Genomic DNA, 27,624 nt, shown 5'->3' on the forward strand with positions numbered 1-27,624 from the left:
GTTGCAGAGTGGGTCATAGAGAGGGCTGGTGGACCGGGGACAGTGGAATCTCTCTCGGATGAGGTAGCCGAGTCTTGTTGTTGCAACAAAACCGTCTCCTGTTGGCACAATCCTGGTAATGCTTGTATGCACAAGTTGAACTGCCAGCAGAGCCCCTGTGGGAGATGCCAAGGTGTGGCCTGCGTCACAGCAGGGAATTCAAGTGATGCTGCATAGGATTCTTCATGTTGTATGCCTTCCCCTCACTGCTTATCCTGGTTGTTCCCACAGCCACACACCATTCGGCTGTAACACTTGTCTCCCCTGCTAGTATTCCTAATCTAATAAGTAACTTTTAGAATTGCTCACCCTGGGAAACATCCCACGCTGTAATGGACTGATCCAGTGACCCCGTGAAGACGTACCGGTCATCCTTGGAGAAGCAGGCACACAAAACGTCGTGTGAGGAGGAGTCTTGCTAAGAGTGAGAAACAGGCATAAGAAAGGCACTTGGTTAACACAAAGGCTGACAAGGAGTGCATCAAAGCATTTGGGGCATGAGATTGCAGATATGAGCAGCCTTGGGATGGATGTTTCCAAAGAAGTTCCATCAGCTGCAGCACCTTTGAACAGGGACATTCTGCTTTCCCTTATGTTGCTCTGGGTGTCTGTAACCGCTCCCCTTTTATCCAACATGCATTTACCCTACCCCCTTTAAACAGAATCATTCTCAATCAAAACCTTCGTTCGTGCCATAGACTCTTTTCCAGATGTAGCCCATCCCCCCTTCCCAGCCATGCATCTTCTGACTCAGACCCTGAAGGTAATGTATAAATACTGTCACAAGAAAGGTGTTGGGATGAGCAAAAAGGAACCCATGGCTGGGCTTTCAAGCAGCTCAGGGCACTATTTTAATGGACTTTGGAGGCTAGAAGAAGCTTGTTTGAATGAGCCTTGCTGGCTAGCGGCTGTTAGTTTATGGAAACTAGTCAAACAGTCAGCCGGCTTGTGTGGCAGCTGGAGACACAACTGATGTATGTATGTTCGGGGCAGAGCAGGAGTTGGAATCTAACCATTGAAAGAGGCACGCGTGCCTCCTTTACTGCAGCTAGCTTGCAAGTAGCCTGTGAAACCTGTCAGGGTTTTATGTGGTTTACTTTCGAGGGGATTGATGCTACTTTGGCACCCTGCCAAAAAGGCCATGCCAGACAGCTGCCTTGTTTGCTTATGCCTTGTTCACTTTGTCTATCTGATGTTATGGTCTGTACACTGCCAAGTCTGTACTTGTGCATGCCACAGTAATGTTCCATCATAGGAGAAGCATCACCTTCTGAAAGAACATCTTGTGCTTCCAGTGGCAGAGATCCACATCCCAGAGGCACCGTAGTGAGTCCGCTGAGCCACTCACAGCCCATTTCTCTGCGTGGCTGGTTTTCAAGCAGGTGACTTGACTGTTGTGTGCTTCCAAGGGGAACACTTGGGCCTGCGAGCAGTCATAAAGGAAGAGCTCCCCGCTTGTCATGCCATAGAGCACCCGGTATCTGGCCAAGAGGGCCATGCTGGAGATGACTGCACCAGGGATCTGAGTATAAAAGGTGTAGGCTGGACGGTTGATCAGAGGACCGGGTTCTCCCTGCTCCATATCAAGTACCTGCACCAGGTTATCACACGCAATGGCCAGCTGTTCCTCATGTTGTGACAGCGCTAGGTGGTGGATGGGCTTTTGATTCTCTGCAGGTGGGATGCATCCAGCATCCTGACTGGCATCCAAGGGAAACACCAGCACTGTTCCTGATGCCAGCCCAACAAAGAGGAGATTTCTCTGCTCAGCCACTTCCAAGCACTGCACGGGCCCTGAAGCATCCAGCACTTCGCAAACCTCACCTGTGGGAGAAGAGCCGTTGTTATGCCCCACCCAGGCATAACCCCCTTTGGGGTTCACGGTGTAGGCTGCAGGTTTCTCTCCACCCTAGCTGTGCTGCTGGACATTGTGATTCTTGACCAGTGGAGAGGAATGCTGTAGGGGAAAGGCTCATGAGGCTATCTCTAGAGGGAGGGAGTTTGCCACAATCTGAAGAGCCTCCAGCATGATCTATTGGAATCCCAACAGGGAAGAGCAGAGAATAGGTCACCACGCTGGCCTGGGAAGACTCCACATAGACACGTGGTTAGCAGCAAAGTCAACACTTGCAGGATAAGGGGACTCTCTCTTAGATTTAGATGCTGGATTTTGTATGCCGCCACAAGCAGGGAAAAGGGAATTCTGATTTTATTAAAAGGGTTGCATTGCACTCCATATTGCATTATCTTCTGCAGCATTTATAACTCACCTTCCTCTGAGTTCCAGATGACAACTTTGCAACTATTGTTGCTTTGGGGGAAGTAGACATACTTCGCGTTGTGAGATAGTGCTGTGCACCTTGTGCAAGCCATAGAAGGAGGCAGCGGTTTGTGCCTGAGGTCATAGCCAATGTTCCAAACTCTGAGGTAATGTGTGTAAAGAGAGGCCGACACCAGTGTACTGTCCCAGAGAGTCAGGTGTGTGATGGGAGCCCCAGTATCTCCCAAAACATCGGTCAGCAAACCCTGCTTGGATAGACTCCACACCTAAGGGAAATAAGGATTTCATTTAGCAAAACAAACACGTCTGAATGCATGCTTGCCTCTCCAGTCCAGGTGTAACAAAAATGCTAGCTGGATGGGCTCCTGAAAAGCCTGCCAGAGCAGCATCCTCTGTACCCTCAAGTGTCCTCAGCTGTTCATCTTACCCAGATACATTCCCCAAAAGAGCTTGTGAAGAGTGTGGTGTTGTCAGCAGAGATGGCAGCTGCACAAACCTCCCCAGTGTGCATCAGGTCTGAGGCCAGGAGACAGTGGAATCCTTTCAGATCGATGGAGAAAACCCTCACACGTGGCCCAGAGCCTGGAAGAATGCAGCAATCCCAGATTAATTGGAATGAAAGCTCATCCTTACCATGGGTGCCAAGGGTCTGCCCTGAGACATGTGCAGCAACAGCGGTAATGATTGTGGCTCTGAGCACATTGTGCCTCTGAGCTGACTCCAGGTTTGGGGCAAGATGCTATCGAGACGTGGCTGTGGCACAGAGAGAGGGGATGGCAGGCAAGCCAGTGGCATCAGCAGTTGATCCTTGAGGCCATTGCTTCTCGCTCACTCCACTGCTCGCCAACCCGCTTCCACTGTGTGGTTGGTGCCTGCCCCCCCCCCCCACTCTGGCAGCCATCACTGTTCACTCTGGCATGAAAAATGTTGCCTCACAGATGCTGTTGCTGCTGCCTCTTACGCTGAGCCAAGTTCAGACGATTAGAACTTAGAATAATTGAGACCAGGGCTTTTTTCTGGGAAAAGAGGTGGTGGAACTCGGGACTGCACAACGATGTCACTTTAGGTCAGCTGGAACAAGGGGGGAGTTTTTTAAAGTTTAAATTGCCCTCGGCAAAAATGGTCACATGGCCGGTGGCCCCGCCCCCTGATCTCCGAACAGAGGGGAGTTTAGATTGCCCTCCGTGCCAGCAACAACACAACACAAACATGCTGGTTGTGTTTTTGACTAAGCCCTTGCAATTTGGCATAAGGAGTAACTGCAGCTCATAGGTTCATTCTTTGGCTCTGGAATCAAACCTGCAGCAAGAAGAGATTCGTCCTCTGAAAGCACTAGGAAGCGAATTCCCTCAGGGAGCTTTCCCAGCAGGCTGTTTCCGTCTGAGGAGATCTGCAGAGGGAGGAGAGGGGAGGTTAGCTTGCTTCTCCTCCCACTCAGACTAACTTTTGGAGGCTGAGAAAAGGCCGAGCTGAACTTCAAGGCTGTGACCCATTGAGCTTCCCAAAGGCCACACACTGGAGAAGGCCCCGGCCAAGATCTCTGACAAGGCAGAGAAGAAAACACGCACCGTCAGGAGGGCCCCTTTGCTGAAGCCGGCCATCATTCTGCCCAGCTTTGTGAGCAGCACGCTACAAGTGGGTGCCTCTTCCCGCAGCCCCACAAGCATGCGCTTGGAGTGCAGCTGTCCAGTGCCGCCATCCCACAGACAGAGTGCTCCCTTCTCAGACAGAGTCACAACCACCAGCCTTGGCACAAAGACTGCTGTGAGGAGCCATCCGTCCTGAGACTCTGTGGAAATCTGGAAAGCTGGTACTGCTGTCTCCAGGTGCCAGGCCTTGACCTGAGGATCAGAAGGTGTGTCTGCTCAGAGCTTCTGTCTTTTTCATGCAACCAAGATGCTTGTAAGAGAACACGGGTTCCTCTCAACTTGGGAATGTGGCTGTGGTGCAGAACTCAGGGAGTGGTCACTTTTGAATGGGAATTTAAATATTCTATTGGGAACTGTGTGTTCCTGCTTCTACAAATGGCCGTGAATTTATGGGGTTTTGTGGGTTTTTTTTTTTCATTTGAGGCTATTCTCTTTTTCTGTTAAAAATCCCCAAGGCATTTACTAATGTGCGTTATCAAGTCTTCGTGGAAAGATGGCATGCTATGGGAGATTTTAGGCTCCTAAGGCCTGTTCATCTTTGTACCTCCACGGCGATTGTGCAGTCCCAGCACACTACAATCCATGTTCAAGCTGGGCTCAGATCTCACCCTTGCCCCCACCTCTGTTCCGGGACGGGGTCCTGGCTCCCTACCTCTGAGCTGGATACCCAGTGTATGATGCTGTTCTTCTCGTCAATGTGAAGCTGACTCCAGGGCTGGTCTCCAGCATGGACGTTGTGGATGGTGAGCTCCTCCTGGCCAGAAACCAGACTCCACAGGCGCAAAGTGTGATCCTGGGCAGCCGAGGCAGCACGTGTCCCTTTTGCAAATACCCTCACACACGTCACCTCAGCTGTAGAATGTGAGATGGAGGAAAGGAGATGTGCAGCTTCCTACGGCATTCTCACAAACAAGGGTAGCAAGACCAGGCCAGACTGGCCAGTCCCAAACCCACAGAGAGAGAACGGTAACAGCACAGTTGAAACGAACGGCAGTCGCATGTGTCAGACCTTAACCACGGGGGTCAGCAAAATGCTAAAAGAAAGATAACCTCTGACCACAACAGGCAGCAATAAGCCGGGTGGCAGGGCAGGTGTTTAGCTGATCTTTCCTTCTGTGGCATTCTTGGTCCTTACCAGAGTGGCCTGTGAGTATGTGCAGCACTGAAAAATTGCCCGTATCCCACACGGTCAGTGTACCGTCCTGGGAGCCAGCCAAGAGCAGCCTGTGATCTAGGCTCAGTTCCAGCACGGTGGTGCCTGAAGGAAGAGAAGGTGGCAGGTAAAGCAAAATCGGGCCTACTGGAGAGAGGGTTGGGCTGGAAACCAGAAGGGCTGGGTCTGATCTGTGACGCTCGTTTTGATTTCCCCCATCTGTAAAATGGGGATAACAGCGGCCACTGCTACAGCAGACTGCAACTGCTGCATCAAGGGGAAGAAGTCCTACCTTTGGGGGAGCCTGCAAGTGTTTTCTGCAGAGGTCCTTCTGGTGGGTAGAGAAATCCACAGAGAGGGATGAGGACTGGGTGGGGCCGGGCACCAAGCCAGTTCTCGCACTGGTGGCACAGGTTCCCAATGAGACTGGAGTGGGAAGGCACAAAGAAATGGAGCCGTGCCAGCAACTCTGTGTAGACCATGCTCACTTCTGGAGGAGGAGAAGTCCGGCATGAAAAGTCTTAGTGTAACAGGAGAGGAGACTACAAATCCTACTGACCCAGGAACAAGCAGAATTTGGGAGAAAAGCAGCCTGCAGTTTTTTGTTTTGGGGTCTTAAGGACTCTCGCTGCTGACTGCCTCTCTTTCTGCTTTTCATTTTTTTAAAAAACGTAGGAGTTTTGTGTATCCCATGTTGTTTATCCTTCACTTGCATATCAGAACAATGTGTTCAGGTTCTGTATAGGGACTTCATTTTTCTCTATCACCAGCTCTGCTTATACAGAGGCCCCACCCATCGCCACCATCAAGCGCCCCATCGCTCAGAAGGCAGATCTGGCCATTACCTGCCTGCCCCTCCATGTTCTTCACGTGGGGCTGGAGGAGCAGGAAACAATCTTGCAAGAGCCGCAGCTGAGGGCAGCTGGTCTGTGCAAGGCAAGCCTCGATGTCATCAGCCACGCTCCCCGCTCCGGAAACAACAGTCTTGCAGGCAATCCAGTTCATGTTCCCTGCCAGAGAAAGAGAGATCATAAAAGTTGCCCATAGATGGCCTGGCCTGCCCTTCTCTGGGGCCCCAGCAGACAGCAGCACACAGCTTGGGAAGAACAGGAATGAAGGTTAAGAGCAGATGTGACAAGCAGAAGGGCCAGTTCCCAGGCCAAGCCCCCCAAGTAACTGTTTGGGGCAACAAGGGAGGAGGGGCTCACTCATTCCTAGTCAGCAGCAGCATGCTAAGGGAGGCAGCAGGCACCCACGCCACCGTGAGACAGGCTCAGATCAATGCCTGCAGTGTTGCTGCAGGGTCTTGGCAGGGGGCCTGGCATTGATGGGAGGGGCTAGCTGGAGGCAACAAAATACCTTGAACCACCTGCCCCCTCTCCGTGCAGTCATCGACCAATGGGACTCAACCCACTGTGACAATTGCCACCTTCTCACCCCTCACCGAAAATGTCTCGTTGCAGCTCCTCCATCCGCCCTGCCCGCAGTAAATGGAAGGGCAGTTCACTCAGCTTCCTCTGGTTTGCAGTAGTGCTGGAGAACCACAAAGGCTGAGGGGTGACCTGAGACAAAGGGGATTGGCTTCACTTGCTGGAAAGAGGCCTCACCTGGGCTCCTTCCTACCCAGGCTGGCTTCTCCCCAGCGATGCCATTCCCTGCCCTGCTTCCAGCTCCAGAGCTTCACCTTCCTATCAACGCTCACAGGCTTGCTGGAGGATGGGAGCTTCACTGGTTTCTTCATCCCCCAGCTCCAAGTCCCTCTGAAGAAGTCAGCCAGGATCAGGTGGCGCTGGGTTCTTTGCACTGGAGCAGACAAGTAGCGTTCTTCTACAGCCACCAAAAACTCCCTGGAGGGCGAAGGGAGGGTTCAGCGGGGATCTGTGGCCTTCGAAGGAAGGAGCAGCAGCAGCAGCTTGCCCAAGGCTCTTTACCTGTGTCCAAAGCCCATCAGGAGGAAGCCGTCAGCCCACCTCTCCTCCAACCACTTTTCCAAGTCTTGATACAGCCGTGCCCATAAGAGGGGTGGAACACGCAGGACTGCCATGCTTGGAGAAGGATGGAGCTGGTAAATCTCACAGAGAACCTCATTGTCAAGGGACAGAATGTCTTTCAGCTCTATTTCTGATAGCCCAGATCTGGGGAAAGGTGGACAGCACAATTAATTTTTTCTTGATCCAGCAGCTCTTGGGGGCCAGACTGGATATGTGATCCAGCCCCTGCCCTATCTTATTATTTTGTACATATTTCATAGGACATCTTGCCAGTACTCCCAAACGTATTTACTGTTGTCCCACTCAACAGCCACCCCAAACCATTTCTGCAGCAATGCTCACCCCTTGGCTTGACGATGGCATTATCCCATACTTACCTGGAACAGACGAGGTAGCTCAGGGCACGCCCCACCAAAATGGGTCCGTGGACCTGTTCCAGATACCCACAGAGCCGATGTGTCTTCTCTGTGACCGAGAGTGAAATCTCCTGTGCTGAAAGCGGAGTGTACGAAGTCCAGTGTTGGGCTTCAGTAATGACTAGTGCCACTGGCAGAGCATGCCCACCTTCTGGGAAGCTCTGCTGGAACAAAGCCTGCTGGGCAGGGGTTAGTGTCCGCCCTGCAGCTGCGAGATGTTTGGCCAGTGCCTCCCTGGCTTCCTCTTGAGAGAGAGGCCCCATCTCAAAATACTCCTCGGGTACTTTGAGGGCTTGGTGCAGAGAGTTATGTTCTGCCAGCAGAATGGAGACAATGAGGTGCACGTTTGGAGGGCAGATCTTGGGCAGCCAGAAGGCCATGCAGGCACCTCTGGGAATGCACAGCTGCTCTACAGAGTCCAGGAGAATAATGAGCGGCTTTGTGCCCTGGTGAGAGGCTGAGAGAAGCAGGTGGTGGAAGAGTAGGACTGAGCTGCTGGTCCCCTCGGCACATGGAAGCGGCAAGCCCAGCGCCAGGCTCACTTGCAGGCAGATGCTATAGAGCAGGCTATCAAGAGAAGAGCTGCGCTGGGAAGTCCCCAACAGCCGCAGCACCACCACTGCCTCTTGCCCAAAGCTGCCATGCACGGCCTTGCTCAGGTGGCACAGAAAGGCTGTCTTTCCGCAGCCTGGTGGCCCTCGGATAAGGAGAGGCGCATGGGCTCTGTTGCCATCCTGTTTCATGCGCTGACAGATGTGGCCCAGCAGTGCCTGCTGCCAACAGAAGGCCTGGCTCTGCTTGTGGCCCAGAGCCTGGTGGTGGGCCAGCTCCTGGAGCAGCCAGCGTGGTTCTCTGTGGCTGCCTTCTTGGGATCTCAGGCTTGCCAACACTTGATGGTTGATGGCAGCAATGAACTGTTCGCAGAGCTCCTTCAGGTACTTGGGCTGCGGCTTGTGCCGGAGTTGTGTGGGGTCCCAGCTGCGTGAGACTGTGTGCACTCTGAGCTGCTTGGGATGCAAGGCTGCAATTTTTGCCTTCAGGTCCGCCAACATCTGTTGGTCCTCAGAGTCTGGGGTGTTCTCGGCCTTTTTCTTCCCCGGCTGTGAGGTCTCTCCATCTGACTCGGGTACTATGAGAGCCTCTGCTTCTCTGAAGAAAACAAGAGCCCCTAGGTCATGGTCTCCAGCGCTGAAGAGGCCAGCCTCAATTTCCCAGTGCAGATCTATATAAGATGGAGTGGGGAGAGCTCAACATGTAAGTACAAAGGAAAGAAAAAACATCTAAAGAGCCCCAAGGGTCAAAATAGTACTTTCAACCTGTGGAATCCACAACAGTGAAGTTACACTTTTTTACACGGAAATATCACCATGAGGTGACAGATGCTGGCCATCCTTCTGTCCCCAGCTGCTGTTGGAAGAGGGCTGCTGACTCTGGGTTGGTACATTCCTGTAGATTAGGGGATGGAGCATGGAGAGGGCAGGATATGGGGAGAGAGGAACCTCAGTGGGGTGTAATGCCATAGAATCTACTCTAAAGCTGCCATTTCTGCAAGGGATCTCATCTCTGTAGACTGGAGGTCAGTTGGAGATCTCCAGGTCCCATCTGAAGGTTGGCCTCCTATGATGGAATGATAGCTGTGCATCCAGAAACTCATCTGTAGGACTGCTCCTGCTCTAAGGCCCAGACTACGCAGTATGTTTTGCCATGGGTCAGGCTGGGGTGGTCATGACCCAATACGCATCTCCTGTAGCCACGTGGCGGCAGCAGGGAAAGAACAGAATTCCCAAGCACCACAGGGCCTGATTCAGGTCAGAACTGTCGGGGAGGGGCTTCAGTCTCCCTTGTGCCATTTTCCCAACTGGAAACAACTTCAGTGGTGTTGTTTGACCCATTGGGAGCTGCTGCATGTGCAGTCCCTCCAGTGGGGCAAAAAAATGCCCCCCCAGCCCTTTTTGGTCAGGTCAGCAGTGCAGGGGAAAAGAATGACGCCCTGTCTCTCTGCCATACCAAAGTCCTGATCTGAATGGGGCCCTGTGATGCTTGTGAATGTAAGGTTCAGGGTCTGCCGGGGACTCCCAGTGGCTGTCCACCATCCTGCTTGATTATCCTGGAGCTTCCTCCAGGCCTCAGATGTAGTTGGATTTTGCCACCTTGTGTCCCCTGCAGCTCCTTCCTGGAGGGCTGCATCTAGCAGAGCGTGGCGCAGCTTACCCCATCTTCTTCCTGGCCTAGGTTCTAGAGCCGTTTTTATTCTTCCTTAGTCCAGCCATGCCCTCAATGTGCTTACTAACACCTGACTAATGGGGTAAAGCCTTACCCACCTCCTCCGGCCCCTTAGCCCATCCTCAGAGGCTGGAGGGCTCCTGAGTGCTAGGCTGTCTGCCCTTGGCTCCCCCCCAGCCCCACTTTCCCTTCCTTCCCTGTTGCTTGGGACGGCCTGGGGGCAAAGCCCAGACCTGCTGTCGGCCTTGGTGTTGCTTCTGAGAGCCAGGCCGAGTGGCCACGAGTGTCCCTGCTGCTTCTGGAACGCTGTGTGGCTTCACAGCAGCCTGGGGTCGGGCTGCTACCAGGAGCAGCGCAGCAGCTGGAGAAGCAAGCTGTGCCGCCATGCTGCCCTACAAGGGGCCGCTCTACAGGACTTTTTGGCCGGCCTGCCATTGCTGCAGGTGAGGGTGGGGGCCAGGTATCACAAAATCGGTGGGCAGGGCTGTGTAGGAGGGTGAGGCTGGTGTCAGCATTGAGTCCAGTCAGGAGCTTTGTCTGGCTCTGGACAGTGAAGTCCCCCACAGCTGCCAGGTGGCTGCAGAGAAATGCAAGTTTGGTCAGGAGTATCTGACCTGAGCTGTGGCAATATATCTTGTGCATTTTGGGATTTGGTCACGTTTACATGTGGCTCAGTTCCTTTTCTGCCGTCAGCAGCAAGCATGTTAGCAACTGGGAGTCCAAGTGGCAAACCAATCACACGCACACACTCAATCTAGCCATGCCTGCCTCCACAAGTAAGATCTGTCTCTTTTTGCTTAAAGTAACCTATTCAGCAAAATCATCTTTATCCCAGCAGTTATCCTGTAACAGTTTGCTCTTAGGCACCTTCCCTCTTTCACGGCAGTTTTTGTGTCTCAGCGTAATTAAGTGGTTGGCATTCCTAAATAAGCCTTCATCAATTCTTGCAAGCGTGTGTGCTTGTTTGGAGACTGAGCCCTACGAGGAAAGGCTGAGGGCCTTGGGAATGTTTAGTTTGGAGAAGAAGAGATTGAGGGGGGGACATGATTGCTCTTTTTAAATATTTGAAAGGCTGTCATTTGGAGGAGGGCAAGGAGCTGTTCCAGTTGGCAGCAGAGGGTAGGATCCAAAGCAATGGGCTTAAATTACATGCACAAAGGTATCGGCTGGATATTAGGAAGAACTTTTTCACGGTCAGAGTAGTTCAAAAGTGGAATCAGCTGCCTAGGGAAGTGGTGAGCTCCCCCTCACTGGCAGTTTTCAAGAAGAGGCTGGATGAATATTTGTCAGAGATGCTTTAGGCTCATCCTGCATTGGGCAGGGGGTTGGACTAGAAGGTCTGTATGGCCCCTTCCAACTCTGTAATTCGGTGATTCTATGATTTAATTATTAGTCTTCTAATTGTAGCAAATGCAATTGCTGGTTATAAAATTATTATTGTGATCACTTCAGCAGAAACTAAAGTCTCTCTCTGTTCCTGTGTCACTCCCACCACCTGATTAAGAAGTGGATTCAGGAACATTGTGGAGCGAACTAAAAATAATGCTGAAAAGCTGAAGCTGCTCAAACTTGAAGGGACAGTAGCCCATTGTCCAAACTGGAAAGGCTGGTGCTGTAATTGGGAGTTTAATTTTTAAAAAGTCACCAAAGCTCAGAGAAATTACAATTTTATGCGGAGTAGTGCCCATTGAGTACATGCTTAGCATCTGTGGGGCCCAGGATTCAGCAACCCAGGACTTGGAGAAACAGGAGAGAACCTATTTTGAGATCCGCTGGGCAGCAGAATTCTGTTGCAGCTTTATAATCGCACCTGATTTGTTGAGAAGCTGATGCTGCTCTCCGCTGAGGAGTCCTTGCCTCTCTGCTTCCCTGGCAGCCCTGCGCAGGGCCGAGACCAAGCTTTTCTCTTGGATGAGGCTTGCCTGGAGCGGACGGTGGAGGACGTAGACAGGAGGGACGGCATTCTCATCTTTCCGGTACCACTGGGCCAGGAGCTGCAAGGTGTGGGGCTCCTCTAGGAGGAGGGCCCTGAAGGCCTCAAATTCCTGCTTCTGGATGATCGGAGGGGCAGAACAGTTGCTGTACTGACTGCCCAACAAGGCCTATAGTGGGGAGAATGTTCTCAGCCAGTGGGGCAAGCTCAGTGTGGACCTGAAGAGCATCAGCAGCCCTTTAGAACCCTAAAGGACGAATCTGTTAGAATTAAATCCCCTCCCCTGCTGCCAGAATCACACCTCCTCGTCTGACCATTTCATGCCCCACGGCAGCTTCCTTTCCTCTCCAACTCGGATGGTTGCCAACTCTGGATTAGGAAATTCCTGGAGATTAGGGGGTAGAGCCTGGTGAGGATGGGTTTGGAGAGGGGAGGGATGTCAGGACTGTATAATGCTGTAGAGTTTGCTCTCCAGAGGAGCCCTTTTCTACAGAGGAACTAATCTCTGTAGCCTGGAGATTAGCTGTAATTGCAGAAGGACCCCATGCCCCACTTGGAGGTTGGCAACCCTACCTCCCAGTGCCAGCGTTCGCTCCCACTGCCCTCTCCGCTCTCCCAGCCCAATCCAGCAGTCCTTTGGCTGGCACTGCTCAGCTACAGCACACTCAGCCAGTCATGGGTGGAGTTTTGGCTGAGGGAAACAGGGCAGGGGGGGGTAAGCCTCTCCTTCCCCTGCACCGTGGTCCCAAGCTGAAATGTGCCCTGGAGGCACTTTTTAAAAAGATTTCTCTGCAGTTTATTTAAAAATTGTAATGGGTAGTATGGTCATTCCCATGGTGGCCGTGATCAGTGGTCACCCAGGAGCTGTGCAGCATGTTTCGGGATTAACAGGTGGTACTCACAACAAAGCTGGGACCCACGGAGAGTGTCTGGCAGCGTCTGATCTCCTCAAGGAGGAGAGGGGTGGTGGCCAGGCGGCCAGCGTCCATATCGGCATGGATGCCCCATCTCAGATCAATTATCTAAAGCAGATTTGGGAGTGAATGATGAGAACTAGCAGGTGACCCAGAATGCAAAACAAAACTAACCATCACCTAAAAGCTGGTACCTTTGGAAGTTTTTGTTTTTTGGCTCTGGAACAAAAGGGCAGCTATAAGAACGCAAGAAAGAGCTCTTGTGGGTCAGGCCAGCACTGAACGTGTTTCATGTAGTGGCTGGCTTGATTTGATTGGTTACTTCCACTAGCAGCTGGTTTGGGGTTGCCCTACTGCCCGGACCTGGATAGCCCCGGTGAGCCTGATCTCGTCAGATCTCAGAAGGTAAACAGGGTCGGCCTTGGTTAGTGATAGAATGGGAGACCTCCACTGAAGACCAAGGTTGCAGAGGCAGGCAATGGCAAACCACCCCTGTTAGTCTCTTGCCATGAAAAACTCGCCAAGGGTTGCCAAAAGTCAGCTATGACTGGGGGGGGGGGCACTCTCCACCACCACACAGCCTCTGAACAAGGAGACCCCCACCCCTGAACCATATTACATGTAAACCCTGAACTCAGAAAGCAAGGCTTAGCTAGGAGACACTTTGGCTATACCATGAATGCAAGCATCCCCAACTGCTATACTGAGTAAGGCCAAGGGCCCATCTAGTCCAGCCCAGCATACTGTCACCAACTGGATGCCTCTAGAAGGGCACATAGCATTGGCTACCTTCTAGCATTTGGACCCCACTTTCTGGTAAGCAGGCTGCTTCTAAACATGGAAGTTCCATTGCCACGGAAAGGTCATTCATGTCATTCCTGCTTGGCAGGTTGTCAGGAATAATTGAACATCGCAGCACAGAGTGGATGGCCAGAGTTAGGGGAAGACACTCGGCTTACCTCAAACATTAAGCCATGTTTTTGGCAGAAGGCTTGCGCCTCTGGGTAGGCTGTCTCCATGAGCGCATCCCTCTCAGCTGCTGCATCTGCAAGGGAAGAGCAAGGCTAGAGAAAAGGGCCTGTAGGAAGATTTCATCAGCCACGGACAGCTGCCCTGCAAGACCCTTTGAAAGAATCCACTGTGCCTTTCCTTCTGGGCTGGTGCCTTGCATGCCAAAGGTGCGCGCTAAGAGCAGAGCGAGTTGTCTATAGATACATTCCTCTCCTGGAATTATGTTCATCGTCTTGTGTTTATGCCACAGTACACATCAGCACTCTGGTTTTTACAGCAGTAACAAAATTGATTCAGATTTCTCAATAAGGTAGGCCAGATGGTGTCTGTTGTGTTGCCATTACTGGATTTATTAGCAGCTTTTGATACTGTGAACCATGCCATCTTGTTGAGGTGTTTGGAGGTAAATGTAGGGATTGAGGGATGAGTTTGGACTGCTTTAAATAGTTGCTTTTGGGAAGGGCTCAGAGGGTTGCTGTGGGAGACCAGTTGTCATCAGTGTGGGATTTGTCCCCGGGGGGTTCCACAAGGCTTGAGTTTATCCCGCATGCTATTTGATCTCTATGTAAAACCATTCGGAGAAATCATTTATGGTTTTGGAATTGGTTGTCATCCACATAACAACATCCAGTTCTGTAACCACTGGTGATGTAGTAGAGGTCTTGAGCTGTTGCCTGACTGCTGTGATTAAATGGCTAAGGGAGAATAAGTTGAAGTTGAATTCTGACATGGCAGAGGCAATGCTGGCTTTGATGGGGTTCAGTTGACCCTGGCTGACTCAGTTAAGAGCTTGGGGTTATACTGGATCTGGCATCATTGTTAATGTGGCCTGCCAAAATGCATTCTTCCAGCTTCATTTAGCCCGGAAGATGGCCTCCTGCCTCGACTCAGCTGATCTGGCCACGTTTTTCCATGCTGTTGTTCAATGGGTCTGCCCCATGGGTCTGCTCTGTACATGGGTCTGCCTTTAAAGCCAACCTGGAAACTCCAGTTGGTATGGAACGCTGCAGCCCAGTTAAGAGGTGCAGAACATGCAGTTCACACCCATTGGCTATCCATCAGTTACTGGGCTCGATTCAAAGTTCTTGTCATCACCTACTAAGCCTTTAATGTCCTTGGACTCTCCTACCTGCAGGAGTGTCTCTCCTGCTCTGCTGTGCCCTGACACAACAACTTTACTATCTGAGCAAAGCCTTCGAAAGGTGTCCTTCATCAGCTCCTTTCATCAGCTACAGCTTGACTCTCTCAAGACTACACCCAGGATATCTTGTGGGTCTTTAAGGTGCTGCTTGGACTCGAAGCTTTCTATTGGGTTTTTTTGTTTTATGCTGTGTGATTGTATTAGATATTCTGCACATGGATAAGACTGGCAACTGCCTCGTCACTCACATTCTCTGTGGTGGCTCCCGCCTTGTGGAATGGCCTGCCTGAGGAGGTCAGGAGGGGTCCCATATGTCTGTCATAAAGCAGAATGTGCAAAACAGAAAAGTTCAGGAGGGCATTTTTTTTAAAAAAGCAATTAGATCTGTGGTAGAATGGAACTGTTTAGGAGGGCACCTTTATAATGGAATAGTCAACTGCAGTGTTTATTCTAGGTATCATCTTGGTTTTACTGCCTTTGTAACTGCACTCACTGCTTTGGTTTATAACACACACTACCTTAGGCAGTTTGTTGATTGCATTGTCTTCTAATTCTTAGAAGGGTAACTGTGTTGGTCTGCAGTAGAAGAGCAAGATTCAAGTCCAGTAGCACTTCAAAGCCCAACAAGATTTCCAGAGGATAAGCTTTTGAGAGTCAGAGCTCTCTTCATCAGCTACAGCTTGACTCCTGAGATTACACCCTGGAAATCTTGTGGGTCTTTAAGGGGCTACTTCAACTTATATCTTGTTCTTCTAATTTTGTAATGCTAGTCCTATTACATTTTTTGTTGTATGCTGTGTGATTACATTATATATTCTGTAATCTGCTTTGAATCTCAGCAAGAAAAGCAGGCTATGGATAAGGTAAATATATAAATAAATAAAACTGTGTGTTTCATTTTCTGCCTCTGTGCCATCTGTAGCTGTTGTGTTCAGATCTTGACTTTATACTTTTGAGAATTCTGTATACTCATTGCTGTGGCGCCATTGAGGCAACATGTGCCAACTGGGTGAGTTAGTATGATGGCATAGAATTTTCACCAACATTCACGACCATCCCAGTTGTTTAAGATATCCAGACACCACCTAAATCCGAACTTTTACAGTCCCAAGAACAGACAATCCACTGCGAGGCCTTTGCTAAGATTTTCACTGATAAACTATACTAGCTGCAATGCAGCCAAGATAGAAGAAATGCTTAAGGCACCATCTGGCTTACATCTGGACTACCTTGAACCAATTAGAATGACAGATCTTAACAGGATCCTGACATCTATGAAAGCCACTATTTGTGTGCTCGATCCTTGCCCATCTTGAATGCTAAAATCAAGTAAGGACCACATAAGAAAACTACTGAGGTCTATTGTAAATCAATCACTAACTCAGGGCATCTTCCCCTGACTGCTCAAACAAGCTGTTACCCATCCACTAATTAAAAAACCATCCCTAGATAAAAATGATGTGGTCAATTATTGCCCAGTCTCTAATCTGCCCTTTCTGGGCAAAGTGGACAGCGGTAGCTGACCAACTCCAGATCTTCTTGGAAAACTCTAGCGCTCTAGACCCTTTCCAGTCTGGAGTCAGACCAGGGCATAGGACAGAGACAGCACTAGTAGCATTAGTGGATGACCTCTGGCTAAATATAGACAAAGGCCACGCCTCCTTATTGCTCCTCCTGGATCTGTCTGCAGCCTTTGACACAGTAGACCATGCCATCCTGTTGAGGCATTTAGAAACAGAAGTGGGCCTCAAAGGATGTGTCTTAGAATGGTTTAAATCGTTTCTCATGAAATGCACTCAAAGGGTTGCCATCAGAGATCAGCTATCTCCAGAATGGGAGCTATCTTGCAGGGTTCTGCAGAGCGCAGTCTTATCTTCCGTGTTATTCAACCTCTACATACAGCCTCTAGGAGAACTCATTCGCAGCTATGGGGTTGGATGTCACCAATATGCAGCTGACACCCAACTCTGTATCTTGCTATCCAGGTCCCCACAGGATATAGTAGAAATCCTGGATCATTGCTGACAGCTGTGGTGAAGTGGCTGAAAATGAATAAATTGAAATTGAACCCAGACAATGCTTGTTGGGAAGGCAGAGATCTTAAACGACGTTGTACTCCCTACTTTTGATGGAATTCATTTGACTCTTGCAAACTCAGTTAAGAGTTTAGGGGTTATACTAGACCCAGTGCTACTACTAGAAAAACAAGGCAGCAATACAAAAAATGCTTTCTACACAACTTCACTCTAGCCTGGAAGATGGATTACCTCGACGTGGCTGACCTGGCCACCTGGATCCATGCTATGGTAACATCAAAACTTGACTACTGTAATGCTCTATACATAGGTCTCCCATCTAAACTAACTAGGAGACTCCAATTGGTGCAAAGCACTGCAGCCCGATTGTTATCATGAGCAAGCAGGAGCATGAACATCACTTCCATCCTGCGGTCACTCCGTTGGCTACCCATTAGTTACCGTGCTTAGATCAAGGTATTGGTTATCACATACAAAGCTCATCACGGCCTTGGTCCGGCACACCTACAGGACCACCTCCCTCCCTAAGGTCCTTCACAGCAACTTCGCTCATCTGAACAGGGTCTCCTGCAGGTGCCATCCTGCATATGGGTGAAATCAACAGCAGCCTGTACATGGGCTTTCTCAGTGGTGGTCCCTTCCCTGTGGAACGGCCTGCCTGAGGAGGTCAGGAGAGCCCACTCCTACCTTTCTGCAAACAATGCAAAACCAAATTATTCAAAAAGACTTTTGTATTGTAGGGAGGGGTTTCAGGTGCTCCACTAATGAGTTAGGGACCATAGACTTCAACACTATATTGCTTTATGTACCGTTGTGTTGCCTTACATACTATCTGTTGCTTTCAATATGTGTTCCTATCAGCCCTAGAATTGCTTATGTTCTGTTCCAGCATTTCTTCAAAACTCTATTGGATTCTTGCTAATATTATGTCTTTGTAAACTTGTGTTTATTTACCCTGTGACATTGCTTATGGAAATGTTGATGCTGACTGTACTAATCTCACACTGTGTAATTCACCTTGAGTCTCAGTGTGAAAGGCAAACAATCAAGAGAAAGAAAGAAAGAAAAAAAAGAAAGAAAGAAAGGCTTGAGGAACAGGGAGGTCCACCTGGCCTCTACCAGAGCCAGGGCCTTTTCGGTCCTGGCTCCGACCTGGTGGAAGTCTCTGTCTGAGGAAACTAGGGCCTGGCAGGATTTGTTATCTTTCCGCCGGGCCTGCAAGACGGAGATGTTCCGCCAGGCATTTGGTGGGGGCTAGGCTGTCCTCTCGCCGGCCATACCACTGAAGACCATCCACTACCCGTGCAGGAGCTCATAAGTGTGGCGCAGGACATGATGCAAGAGCCAAGCCCTGCGTCTAAAATGCTGTATTTTAATATTTATAGCTGCCAATTTTAATTGTATATGGAATAATGTTTTAATGTTTTTATTGTTTTTAATCTCTATGTAAAAATCGTATGTTGTTACACCGCCCTGAGCCTGTCTGACGGGGAGGGCAGTCCAGAAGTGTAATAAAATAATAATAACAACAACTGCCCCTTTTTTATTACACATTCAGGAATGGAGAGGGGAAATTTGGCCAGATTTAAAATGTCACTCAAGACCTAGAAGCAGGAGCAGCCGAGGGGCTGGACAAGATGGTGGGAGGTATAGAATCTTGAGTCTTGGCAGCAGAGCAATAGGACGGTAGCCGGCCGGCCTTGGTCACTGGGGCTGCCTCAAGGAGGACAACTGGAATCCAAGTTTCCTGATAACCAACAGAAACTCCCCCCGTCCAATAGTCTGTATGTATTTCTGTGTCTTTCAATAGGGCCTGAATGCTGACGAAGACCATTTACTGTTACGTTCTGAAATGCTAAGCGAATGAATGTTTCAACCAATACTTCTTTCAAGCTCAAGTCTGAGTAGGTTCTATTGAGGAGGATGTTGGCAGTGGCACTTGAGAAACTTACTCAAAGTCAGAGAGAGTCTAATGGGTATCGCCAGTGGTGCAAAACCAGAAATTTTCCTCTTCTACAAATAAATTCTCATTAAATGGAAGCTGACATTCACAGATGGTTGTGAATGCTTGTTTTTAATTCATTGGTGCAATGCTTGTTTTTCATCGGTGGCAGGGATTGGTGACCCAGGTGGAGCTGTCTACCTCAGCAGTTCTACCCTGGCAACAGCCCTGCCAGGCTGGCCAGGAACTTACAGCACTGGGGTGGGGGGTGGGGCTGAGGCCTGAGGAGAAGGATGGGCACCAGAAAGAGAGAGAGAGAGTTTCTGAAGCTCCAGAGAGGCTGGATGTGATGGACGCTGTTTGAAGCAAGGACGCCAGAAATTCAAGCGTGGTAGAGGAGCTGAGTCTGAAGAAGCTGAGGGGCAGGAGGGGCTGAGTACAGATGGCCTAGGCACAATTCCCAGGAAGATCCCTGAATGAAACCCACTCTTGCCACCATCTTGAAAGCCTCTGAAGATCACAGCAGATCACCAGGAGAGTCTGTCACAGCAAAAACAGTTCTGTGTCTTGTGACACCTTTGAGACCAGCTGTTTGATCATGGCAGGCAGGTACTTTCGTGGGAGCATCCAGTGAAGTGGCTCTCTAGTCCACAGATGCATCTGCCACAATCAAGCCGCTCATCTTTAAGTGCCAGAAGACCTGCAGAGCTGCTGTAGGGCATCCTGTCTGTTCTAGAAATCCACCATTCCGATCTGACAGACACCGCTCGGCTTACTCAGGAGGCTCCCTCCCCCTTTCCATATTGCCAGCCTGCCTGATCAGACAAGGGGCACATGGGAGCTCTTAGGAACTGTGGCCAGTAAAGACGAGGCTGCATGCCCGTAGCTGAGCCAGTTCCCAAGGACCCTTGCATGAGTCCCCTTCCGTGCGCTCCTTCATCTGCATTAGCCTTTTGGATAGGAGGTGGCTGGCTTCAGCTGCTCCATACAGCAGGTGTGGCTTCCCCATTGTCAGCCACTTGCTGCTTCCCAAGCTCTGCCCTGCCCCCCTGCCCAAGCTTTGTTACCTGAAGGAGCTGAACTCACGAAGATTCGGACAAGGTTGGATGGCCTTGAGGGGAATGAGCCCCACAGCTCCTGTCGGGTTTCTGTGATGAGGTTCATGGGGGGGAGGCTGCTTGGATGGGTGCCAAGCGACTCCGCCTACCCACAGCCTTTTCTTCAGGAAAATGAAGTGAGACTTTTGGAGCCAGCCAGGCAAAGCTGCCGTTGTCCCACTGGCCCTGGGAGGCAGCTGTACGGAGCCCAGGAATGGATTGCCATGGCAACCCCTGTTTGTGCCCAGGACAGGCCCCATGCTCACCTGGGAGCACTGTCAGGTGATGTGCCCCTGAGGCAGCACCTGCTGACACGTGAGTCAGAGCTGCTGGGAGATTCAGCTGAGCTGCCGCACTTGGATCTCTTTTGCTCTGGGGACAGCTTGGGAGGGGCTCTGAAGAAAAGCCCCAGCTCCAGCTTCACATCCCGAGGCCTCCCACAGGCCCAGGGAAGATCTCAATCGGTTGGGTGGTTGGAAAAATTCTGAAAAAACAAAGAAATAGTGACTTCATCCCAATTAAACCCAAATCATTCAGTCCTGCTTTATAAGGCAAGGTTTTATTGCCCTTATGAAGACTTTTGGTGCTGGGTTCACTTCACTTCAGTTGCTGAAGGCCCAGTTTGGGCTGAGAGCATGTCCAGAATGCCTTGACATGGACAGCTGGGGCATGCTAGAAGGTTGTGCTCCTGCCTGCTTGTGCCATCACAGTCCAGCAGCCACAAGGGCGGGAGCCTGGACTGAGCAACGCTGTGTCTGAGGCGGGCGGGGAGTAGAAGCCGAGTCTCCAAGGCATCACATTGGCTTCTGTGAGTTCTGCCTGTCCACCATTGGCTTACTTGGTCGCCCCCTCTTGGTGCTCCTGCACTTCTGAATAACAAATTTGATCTGGTAAATGAGCGCCACTGCCAAGGAGAAGGCACCCATCTGGAAGGGAAGCCACGGCAAGACAGGCGGATCAGTCGACTTGCAGCAGGGGGTGAGGGGGACCAACTCTCCTTGAGGGGGGTCAGATGTGCCACTTTAGTTCTTTGACCTTTGCATGTGTGGTGCTGCCCCCTCCAGCCCCTCATCTCCAGGAGCAGCAGCCCAAGGGCTAGCCCAGCCACCAGCAGCAGGTTGCTTTGACCACCGTGAACAATCCTCTCCAAGCAACCCTCTGTATGCACCATGGTCTGTGCCTGCCACAGCCGCAGTCTCTGGGTTCGGTAGCAGCCACACATGGTGTTCAGAGGGGCCTGCAGAAAGATGGGGGTGGGGCACAAACAGCATCTTCGGAGCTTAGGAGTTCATTGCGCATTGTATAATGAGAGAACAGCACGTTTCCAAGCATGTGCAGAGCATCTTTTCCCTGGTAGCCTATGCACACATGTATGAGATTGGGGGAAAGCTCTTCCCAAGCCAGACAGTGTGCATTCCAATGTGCTCTGCTCCAGGATGACAGGGATTCGCAGGAAGGAGAGCACCGCTGCTCTGAGACAAGCCTGCTCCTGCGCGGGATCATGCTTGTTCAAGCTGTCTGTGAAAAGGCAGATGATTACTAAAGCACCCTCAGAAGCCTCTGCTCCCCCTTCTCCAAAGGACAATGATCCTCTCCTGACTGGCGAACTGGTTAGATTATTGGACTGAGATCTAAGAAAGCCCAGTTCAGCTCTTCACTGTGCTTGTTGGTATAGATATGTACTAAGTAAGTAAAATAAATACTTCAAACTCCCTAAACAGATTTTGGATCAAAGCAGGAAAGGCTCAGGGGACAGTCTTCAAACAGCGTCTAATTCCTGATCAGATAGGGTTGTCAACTTCAGATCAGGAAATCTCTGGAGATTTGGGCTTGGGGAGGGACCTCCGTTGGGTATAATGCCCTAGAGTCCACCCTCTGAAGCTGCCATGTTCTCCACGGTGACTGATCTCTGTAGTCTGAAGAGGAGTTGTAATTCTGGGAGATCTCCAGGCCCCACCTGGAAGTTGGCAAGCCTGTGCTTGTGCTGTGTGAGATCTGCCTTTCCCTTGAGTTAGCCTGTCCACACTGCCTCCTTACCTCTTCATGCTGCACGCAACAGGAAAAAAGCACAGCACATCTCTCCAGGCTGGAGATGGGAGTCCTTGCAGTCAAAGTAACTGTTCTGGTACCAGTCTGAGTGGGAATGTGCCCCACTGCACTCAAACTGGGAAGGAGAAAGGAAGAAGAGCAAAAGGGAAGTAAACCTTGGAACATGCAAACTAGAACCCCCCAGCCCAGCCCAGAATTCTGCATTAGAGACCCCAAGGCTGGTTGAACTCTGACTGAACATTTTGAACGTCATCATAAAAATGAGAAAGAATTACAATTCTCAGTATTAGAAGTAATTAAACAGACAGGTTATACAAATAAGGTTTTATTGCAGGCTGAAGCCAGATGGATCTTCAGACTAAGAACTCTAACCCCTAACGGTCTTAACAACGAAATTGATTTTTCAGCCTTCTTGTGAAGGTTTGATATTCCATCTTATGTGCAATACTTTTCACCTTATGTGCAATAAATTTCTTCTGGATGTGATGTATATTATGAATTGTGTTTTAAATCCAGGATGTTATTTATTTATTTATAATATTAAATGATGAAATTGTGGTTGATTATGATACAATGGAACAGTGGTATGGTTCCCTTTCATTAGCTTGGGAACGAGTAAGAGGAGAAGTATATAAGCGGTCTGAATGGGAGGATCTCCACCCCATTGATATTGACAAATTTGTAGACGGAGGTTTGAATACCTATGTATGTTGCTGACTGCAGAACACTGTGAGTAATTTATTGGTCGTGACAGAGTTCGTTTGGATGAGAAATGCCCAGGAGTAAAAACCACTGTGATTTATTGTGATTTATTGTAGAAATATTGGCCGGAAGAAGAACCTTCGAAACAAGCAGAATCATACGAGGCCGGCGGAGCTCGTTGCCGGCTGTTTGGAAGTAACACCGGAGTTCTCCCCCATATCTTGAGACACTTAACGGCGTTTACGAACTGATAGAGAGCTATGAATGTATTAGCTCTGGTTTTTGGCATTCTCGATGTATGAATGGAATATGTTTTGTATATAAGTAGCTTCATATGCACTGTTGTTGGGGACTTATGTATATAAGTAGTTGATATATTGAATTACTCCTATTAAGGATTTGTATATAAAAGAAAAAAACTTGAATTTGGATGCAAACGTAAGGTGTATTATTGTTACACTCTTCTTGTACTTCCTTGAGCTTGGTGCTCTTTGTGTTTGATGTTTACTTCGGAAGTTTCCCTCTTTGCTTTTGTGCTTTAAAAAACAAAACGAAAAAACTTCTTTAGTGGAGTGTCTGCTGGAGGGAATCCCCTCGTTTCCATTGTGCCAAGCATGACTGTAATGTTTTGCCATGTAAATATTCTTGTGTGTTTTATTTCTGCTAATTAATGTGGGCTTTTCATGTACGTTGCTAAGGTTCAAAATGCAGGCCTCTAAGGGAAGGAAGAAAGGGGCAGGATGGGTGAATGAAGTGCGCCATGACTGGGTGGTAGCTGTACCCTGCAGTTTTAGAGAGTGGCTCAGAGGGGCAAGAGAAAGAGAGTTGGGTCTGAGAGAAGCAGCAGCAAACCAGAAAACGTACGGCGTATGAGCGACTTTGGTCTCGGACTGAGACTGTATGAGCGACTTGAGCGTCAGTGTGATTTAATGCAGTAAAAGATTGTATTGGATTGTCTTTCTTGTGACCACCGTGAGGAAGATTTGTGAAATGGCACTGACTTCTGCTGGCTATCCCGTAGTCGTTCACAAGCAGAGGAATCCAGAAGACACATCCCGTCTTTATATTGAATTGTACCTTTATTTGTATGAAAACGCATTGCTGCATTTGTATATTGTTTATTACATCAACTCTGGGAAGCACAGTCACTTTACCCAGGCATTAGGACTTTAAAATTTCTACTGAAGCTGAATACAAACTTGTGGTTGAGAAATTCAGCCACGAGCACTTTGCACTTCAGGAATTCATGTTTGTACCTTCATTGCATTGCTGGTTTGGTTGTGTGTTGCAAGATTTATAAATGCTCTTAAGTGCTCCTTTGATGTTTGAATGACCATTTGCTCCCAGTGTATTATGTTTGTGTGCATCCTTGGAAATGATTTATTATAAACAACATTCCTAAACTGGTTGTGTTAATTCTTTATTGTGATTATAATATGGTTTAGTTTGCTGCCTTAGTAAGCTGTTCACGGCACATTTTTTGGGTTGCTGTTGCACAGAGACGTGTGTGTGTTCTTTCTGGTGGATAGTATTAACCTAATGGCATCTGAGGGAATTAAGCCTGACGGCCAGGTCAGTTTAGGAAACTGTGAAGAAAATGTGTATTTATCTTGCAATTAGGAAGCCAGTAATCTTATTTAAACCGGTTTGCTTATGTACTTCTAAATAAACACTTTGCGTTTAAACAAAAGCCAAGTATAAAGGAACCCTTTTTATCTCACAGTTGCCCCCACGTACTGACCATTCTGTTCTTCTACCAAATATAACCAGGGCTTTTTTTCTGGGAAAAGAGGTGGTGGAACTCAGTGGGTTGCCCTCGGAGAAAATGGTCACTTGGCCGGTGGCCCCGCCCCCTGATCTCCAGACAGAGGGGAGTTGAGATTGCCCTCCGCGCCGCCAAGAGGTTTTCAAGAGGTTCTGGAACTCCATTCCACCGCGTTCCTGCTGAAAAAAAGCCCTGAATATAACTATACTGTAAGTCAAACAGGGAGAGAACGAAGGCAAGAGCCTCTGGTGGCAGAGAACATCTAAGGGAACACCAAAAAAGGCAGGGAGGCAGAATAATACAGGTCACAAGAGAGCAAAATGCCACAATGACACTGCAGGAGGCAAAACCCACCCCTTCCAGAGAGCCAAGTGGCACACAACATTGGGACCAGAAAGGCAAAGGATCCTGATCAGGGAATAAAAATAGTTTGTGGTTGTTGAGTCTTGAGAGGCTTCTTTGGTGCTCCCCAGAAGCCAATCCCTGCATTGCTGATTCTCTTACCTTCTCCTGAATGTAGTCAATGTGATTCTGCAAATCGAGGTTATCACAGTAGTGAGTGAGGGCCTGACCCATGACAAAGGAGGCTTTCTCCATCACCTGTGAGAGGGCAAGGGTCACTGTAATAGCCCTGCTGAGTCAGCAGAGAGAGAGGTCAGGGCAGGCCCGTCTGTCTGGAGGATTTGGCCCACAACTAGAGGTGGGCACGAACAGCAATACGAACAAAAAAAAGCCACGAACAGCCCAATCTGCTGTTCGAGAACAAGCCGTTTGTGAGGCCCCATTCTAAACGAACAGGTGGTCGTTGCAAGCCTCGTTCGTTGCTGTTCATCAAGCCAGACAGTCTGGCACCTGCAGTCAATTCCCTTGGCAACTGGAGGCAGGGACTGCCTGAACTCTGTCTGAACTCCTGCTGTTGCTCTGGAAACCCCAATCTAAGCCCAATTTAGCTTGATAGGCAGGTCTTCCTTTCAAGTGTGGAGCTCCAAATTTGTTACAAGGAAGCAAAGAGCAGGAGGGAGGGGGGCTCCCAGCTCTGGTTTTGCAGACAGTGAGGGAGAGACAGTTGCTGTTGGCATTTTGAGAGAGAGACAGGGAGAGTGCATTGGAGCTTGAATTTTCTTCGTGTGTGATGAGATAGGGATCCACTCCTTCAAGTTCCAGGGCTGCTGCCAGGCTCTGGGGCCAAGCTATTATTTATTATTGGTACCTTTCCTGGTGCCTGCTCAGATCAGGTTTCTGGGAGTAGTGCAGTAGGGATCTTGACCAAACTTGGGATGATGGCTGGAGGAGAGCCTGCTGGCCCCCACGAACATTTAACCACGAACATGTTCATAAACAAGTCATGTTCATAAATGTTCGTGAGTCCCTGTTCGTGGATGGCAATGAACAACGAACATCATGTTTGGGTTTTTTTCTGTTCGTGCCCATCTCTACCCACAACTACCCACTAGATGGGAGTTTTAGGGTCCCAAACAGCAGTGGTGTTTCTTCAAGGTCAGGACATCAGAGCTGTAATGCCTTTTATTAGGACCAACCGAGTGACACAGAACAGGGCGTGTGCTTTTGCATTCACCAAAAGTCTTATTCAGGCTGGATGTTATTAAAACACTGAAAAGAGATTTCAGAAGGGAGAATGCCACCAGGCGTGGTGATATGCCATGTTTTGTTGGGCTGGTCCCAATGACAATTAATATATGGGCTGTGTTCTTGGCCTTTGGGTTTTACTTTTGGACCTTTACAGATGTAAACAGCTTATTTGATCCTCAGAGCTTGGAGAAGGCGGCAGGCATGCGTGTGTGCATGTGAGGTAACAGTCTCTCTCTCTCTCTCTCTCTCTCTCTCTCTCTCTCTCTCTCTCTCTCTGGGGCTGTTGGTGGTATATCTGATGCCCTGTCCAAGAGCCTCTTTGCTCCCATGCCACCACACATTTCTCATTCCAAGGAAAAGCCCAATATCACTGCTTGCCCCTGGAGCCCATCAGAGTGCTGGGATCTGCAGTAGTTATTCACTGTCCACACAGCAGAACTCTTCCTCTGGCTGAGAAGTGAAGGTATATGTGTGTTTCAGGGGAATAGGGAGAGATATGATAGCGGGAGTAGAATATCTCAGCTAAAGGGAAAGGACAAGAGGTGTTTGTGGGCTGTTGCCCTGTCTGGTTCCTCCTCCAGCCAGGGTAATGCTGGTGATCGTATCAACCTTCCAGGTTGCTCTTAGATGCTAGGCCAGACTCATGCAAAACAGCAGCCATCCCGGACTAGGGATGCCAGACCCCTGGTGTGGGGGGGGATCCTCCGCTCCCACCCCCCACCCCCATTTACCTAACCAGCAGGGGGGGGGCGCACCTTCCCTGTATACTCCCCCACGGCACTGCACACTCCTGTGTGCAGCAGTCGCTGGGATCGGGCCCATTTTGGCCCAGATCACGGCCACTGCGAGCGTGGGAGTGCTCCTGTGCTCCGCAGCGCCTCAAAATAGGCCTGATCTGCAGCAAAACGGGCCCGTTTTGGGCACTGTGGAGTACAGGAGTGCTCCTGCGTTCCGCAGCGCCTCAAAATGGGCCTGTTTTGGCATGGATTGGGCCCGTTTTGAGGCAGTGCAGAATGTAGGAGGGCTCCTGCACTCCGCAGTGCCTCAAAACTGGCCTGATCCATGCCGAAACAGGCCTGTTTTTGGGCAGTGCAGAGCGCAGGAGCGCTCCTGCGCTCTGCACTGCCTCAAAACAGGCCTGTTTCGGTGTGGATCGGGCCCATTTTGAGCCCTGGGGCCGCGCGATGACATCACTCCCGAAGTGACATCATCATGCTTGTGGGGGGGGGGGCGCTTTGCACACGCGCACCCCCCCTCTCCCCCAAGGTTAGTGCCAGGCCCCTATCTCCCGCCGGGAGGTTGAGGGGGCCTGGCAACCCTATCCCGGACTGACCTGGCATGCATCACCAAGATGTGGTTGGGGGGCAAGACTGGGGCTAACCTCTCCCACTTACGCCCTCCAGTGTACTCACTAACACAACAGCATAAGCTTTTGGGGCCAGGGAGAGGGTGTTGCTATCCCTCTATTATGGCCCAGTCCAGGATTTCGGCTGTTTTGAGAGTGTACTTAGAGCTGGAAGTGTGAGACAGGATTGGGACTTTGTTGGTATACTGCACACCCAACTGTCTACCTTCCTGAACTGTCAGAGGTGGTCTTAGGGTGGTGCTGAGGACCTCTAGGGTGGTCCACATTCATGCTGAGGCTACCTTGTCAGGAATGGCTTGGGATTTCTTCGTTTCCGTGACAACCAT

The 27,624-nt window shown here is 49.9% G+C and overlaps 1 protein-coding gene across 1 annotated transcript; it reads right to left on the reverse strand.

Moving 5' to 3' along the window:
• On the reverse strand, positions 1 to 27,624 carry NWD1 (NACHT and WD repeat domain containing 1). The gene is made up of 21 exons (XM_054979596.1): positions 27,580 to 27,624; positions 24,847 to 24,942; positions 20,665 to 20,752; positions 20,030 to 20,131; positions 13,559 to 13,599; positions 12,588 to 12,707; positions 11,563 to 11,854; positions 7,491 to 8,751; positions 7,054 to 7,257; positions 6,807 to 6,969; positions 6,567 to 6,684; positions 5,968 to 6,132; positions 5,415 to 5,612; positions 5,105 to 5,227; positions 4,622 to 4,821; positions 3,889 to 4,161; positions 3,620 to 3,710; positions 2,748 to 2,902; positions 2,310 to 2,586; positions 1,307 to 1,863; positions 1 to 457 (listed from the first exon to the last, which is right to left on the reverse strand). Exons 1-21 carry the CDS (start codon positions 27,622 to 27,624, stop codon positions 335 to 337), a joined length of 4,692 nt encoding a protein of 1,563 aa, XP_054835571.1. The 3' UTR covers positions 1 to 334.

This window comes from Eublepharis macularius, chromosome 5 (genome assembly GCF_028583425.1).
Source record: "Eublepharis macularius isolate TG4126 chromosome 5, MPM_Emac_v1.0, whole genome shotgun sequence".
Taxonomy (NCBI): Eukaryota; Metazoa; Chordata; class Lepidosauria; order Squamata; family Eublepharidae; genus Eublepharis; species Eublepharis macularius.

Excerpts from the sequence above, each read along its gene's own strand:
- NWD1 (XM_054979596.1), bottom strand. The coding sequence starts at position 27,624 with ATGGTTGTCACGGAAACGAAGAAATCCCAAGCCATTCCTGACAAG. Across the intron at positions 8,752-11,562 it reads TCAGCTTCTCAACAAATCAG|ATCTGCACTGGGAAATTGAG; the intron begins GTGCGATTATAA and ends CATCTTATATAG. Across the intron at positions 458-1,306 it reads ACAAGATGTTCTTTCAGAAG|CAAGACTCCTCCTCACACGA; the intron begins GTGATGCTTCTC and ends TCTCACTCTTAG.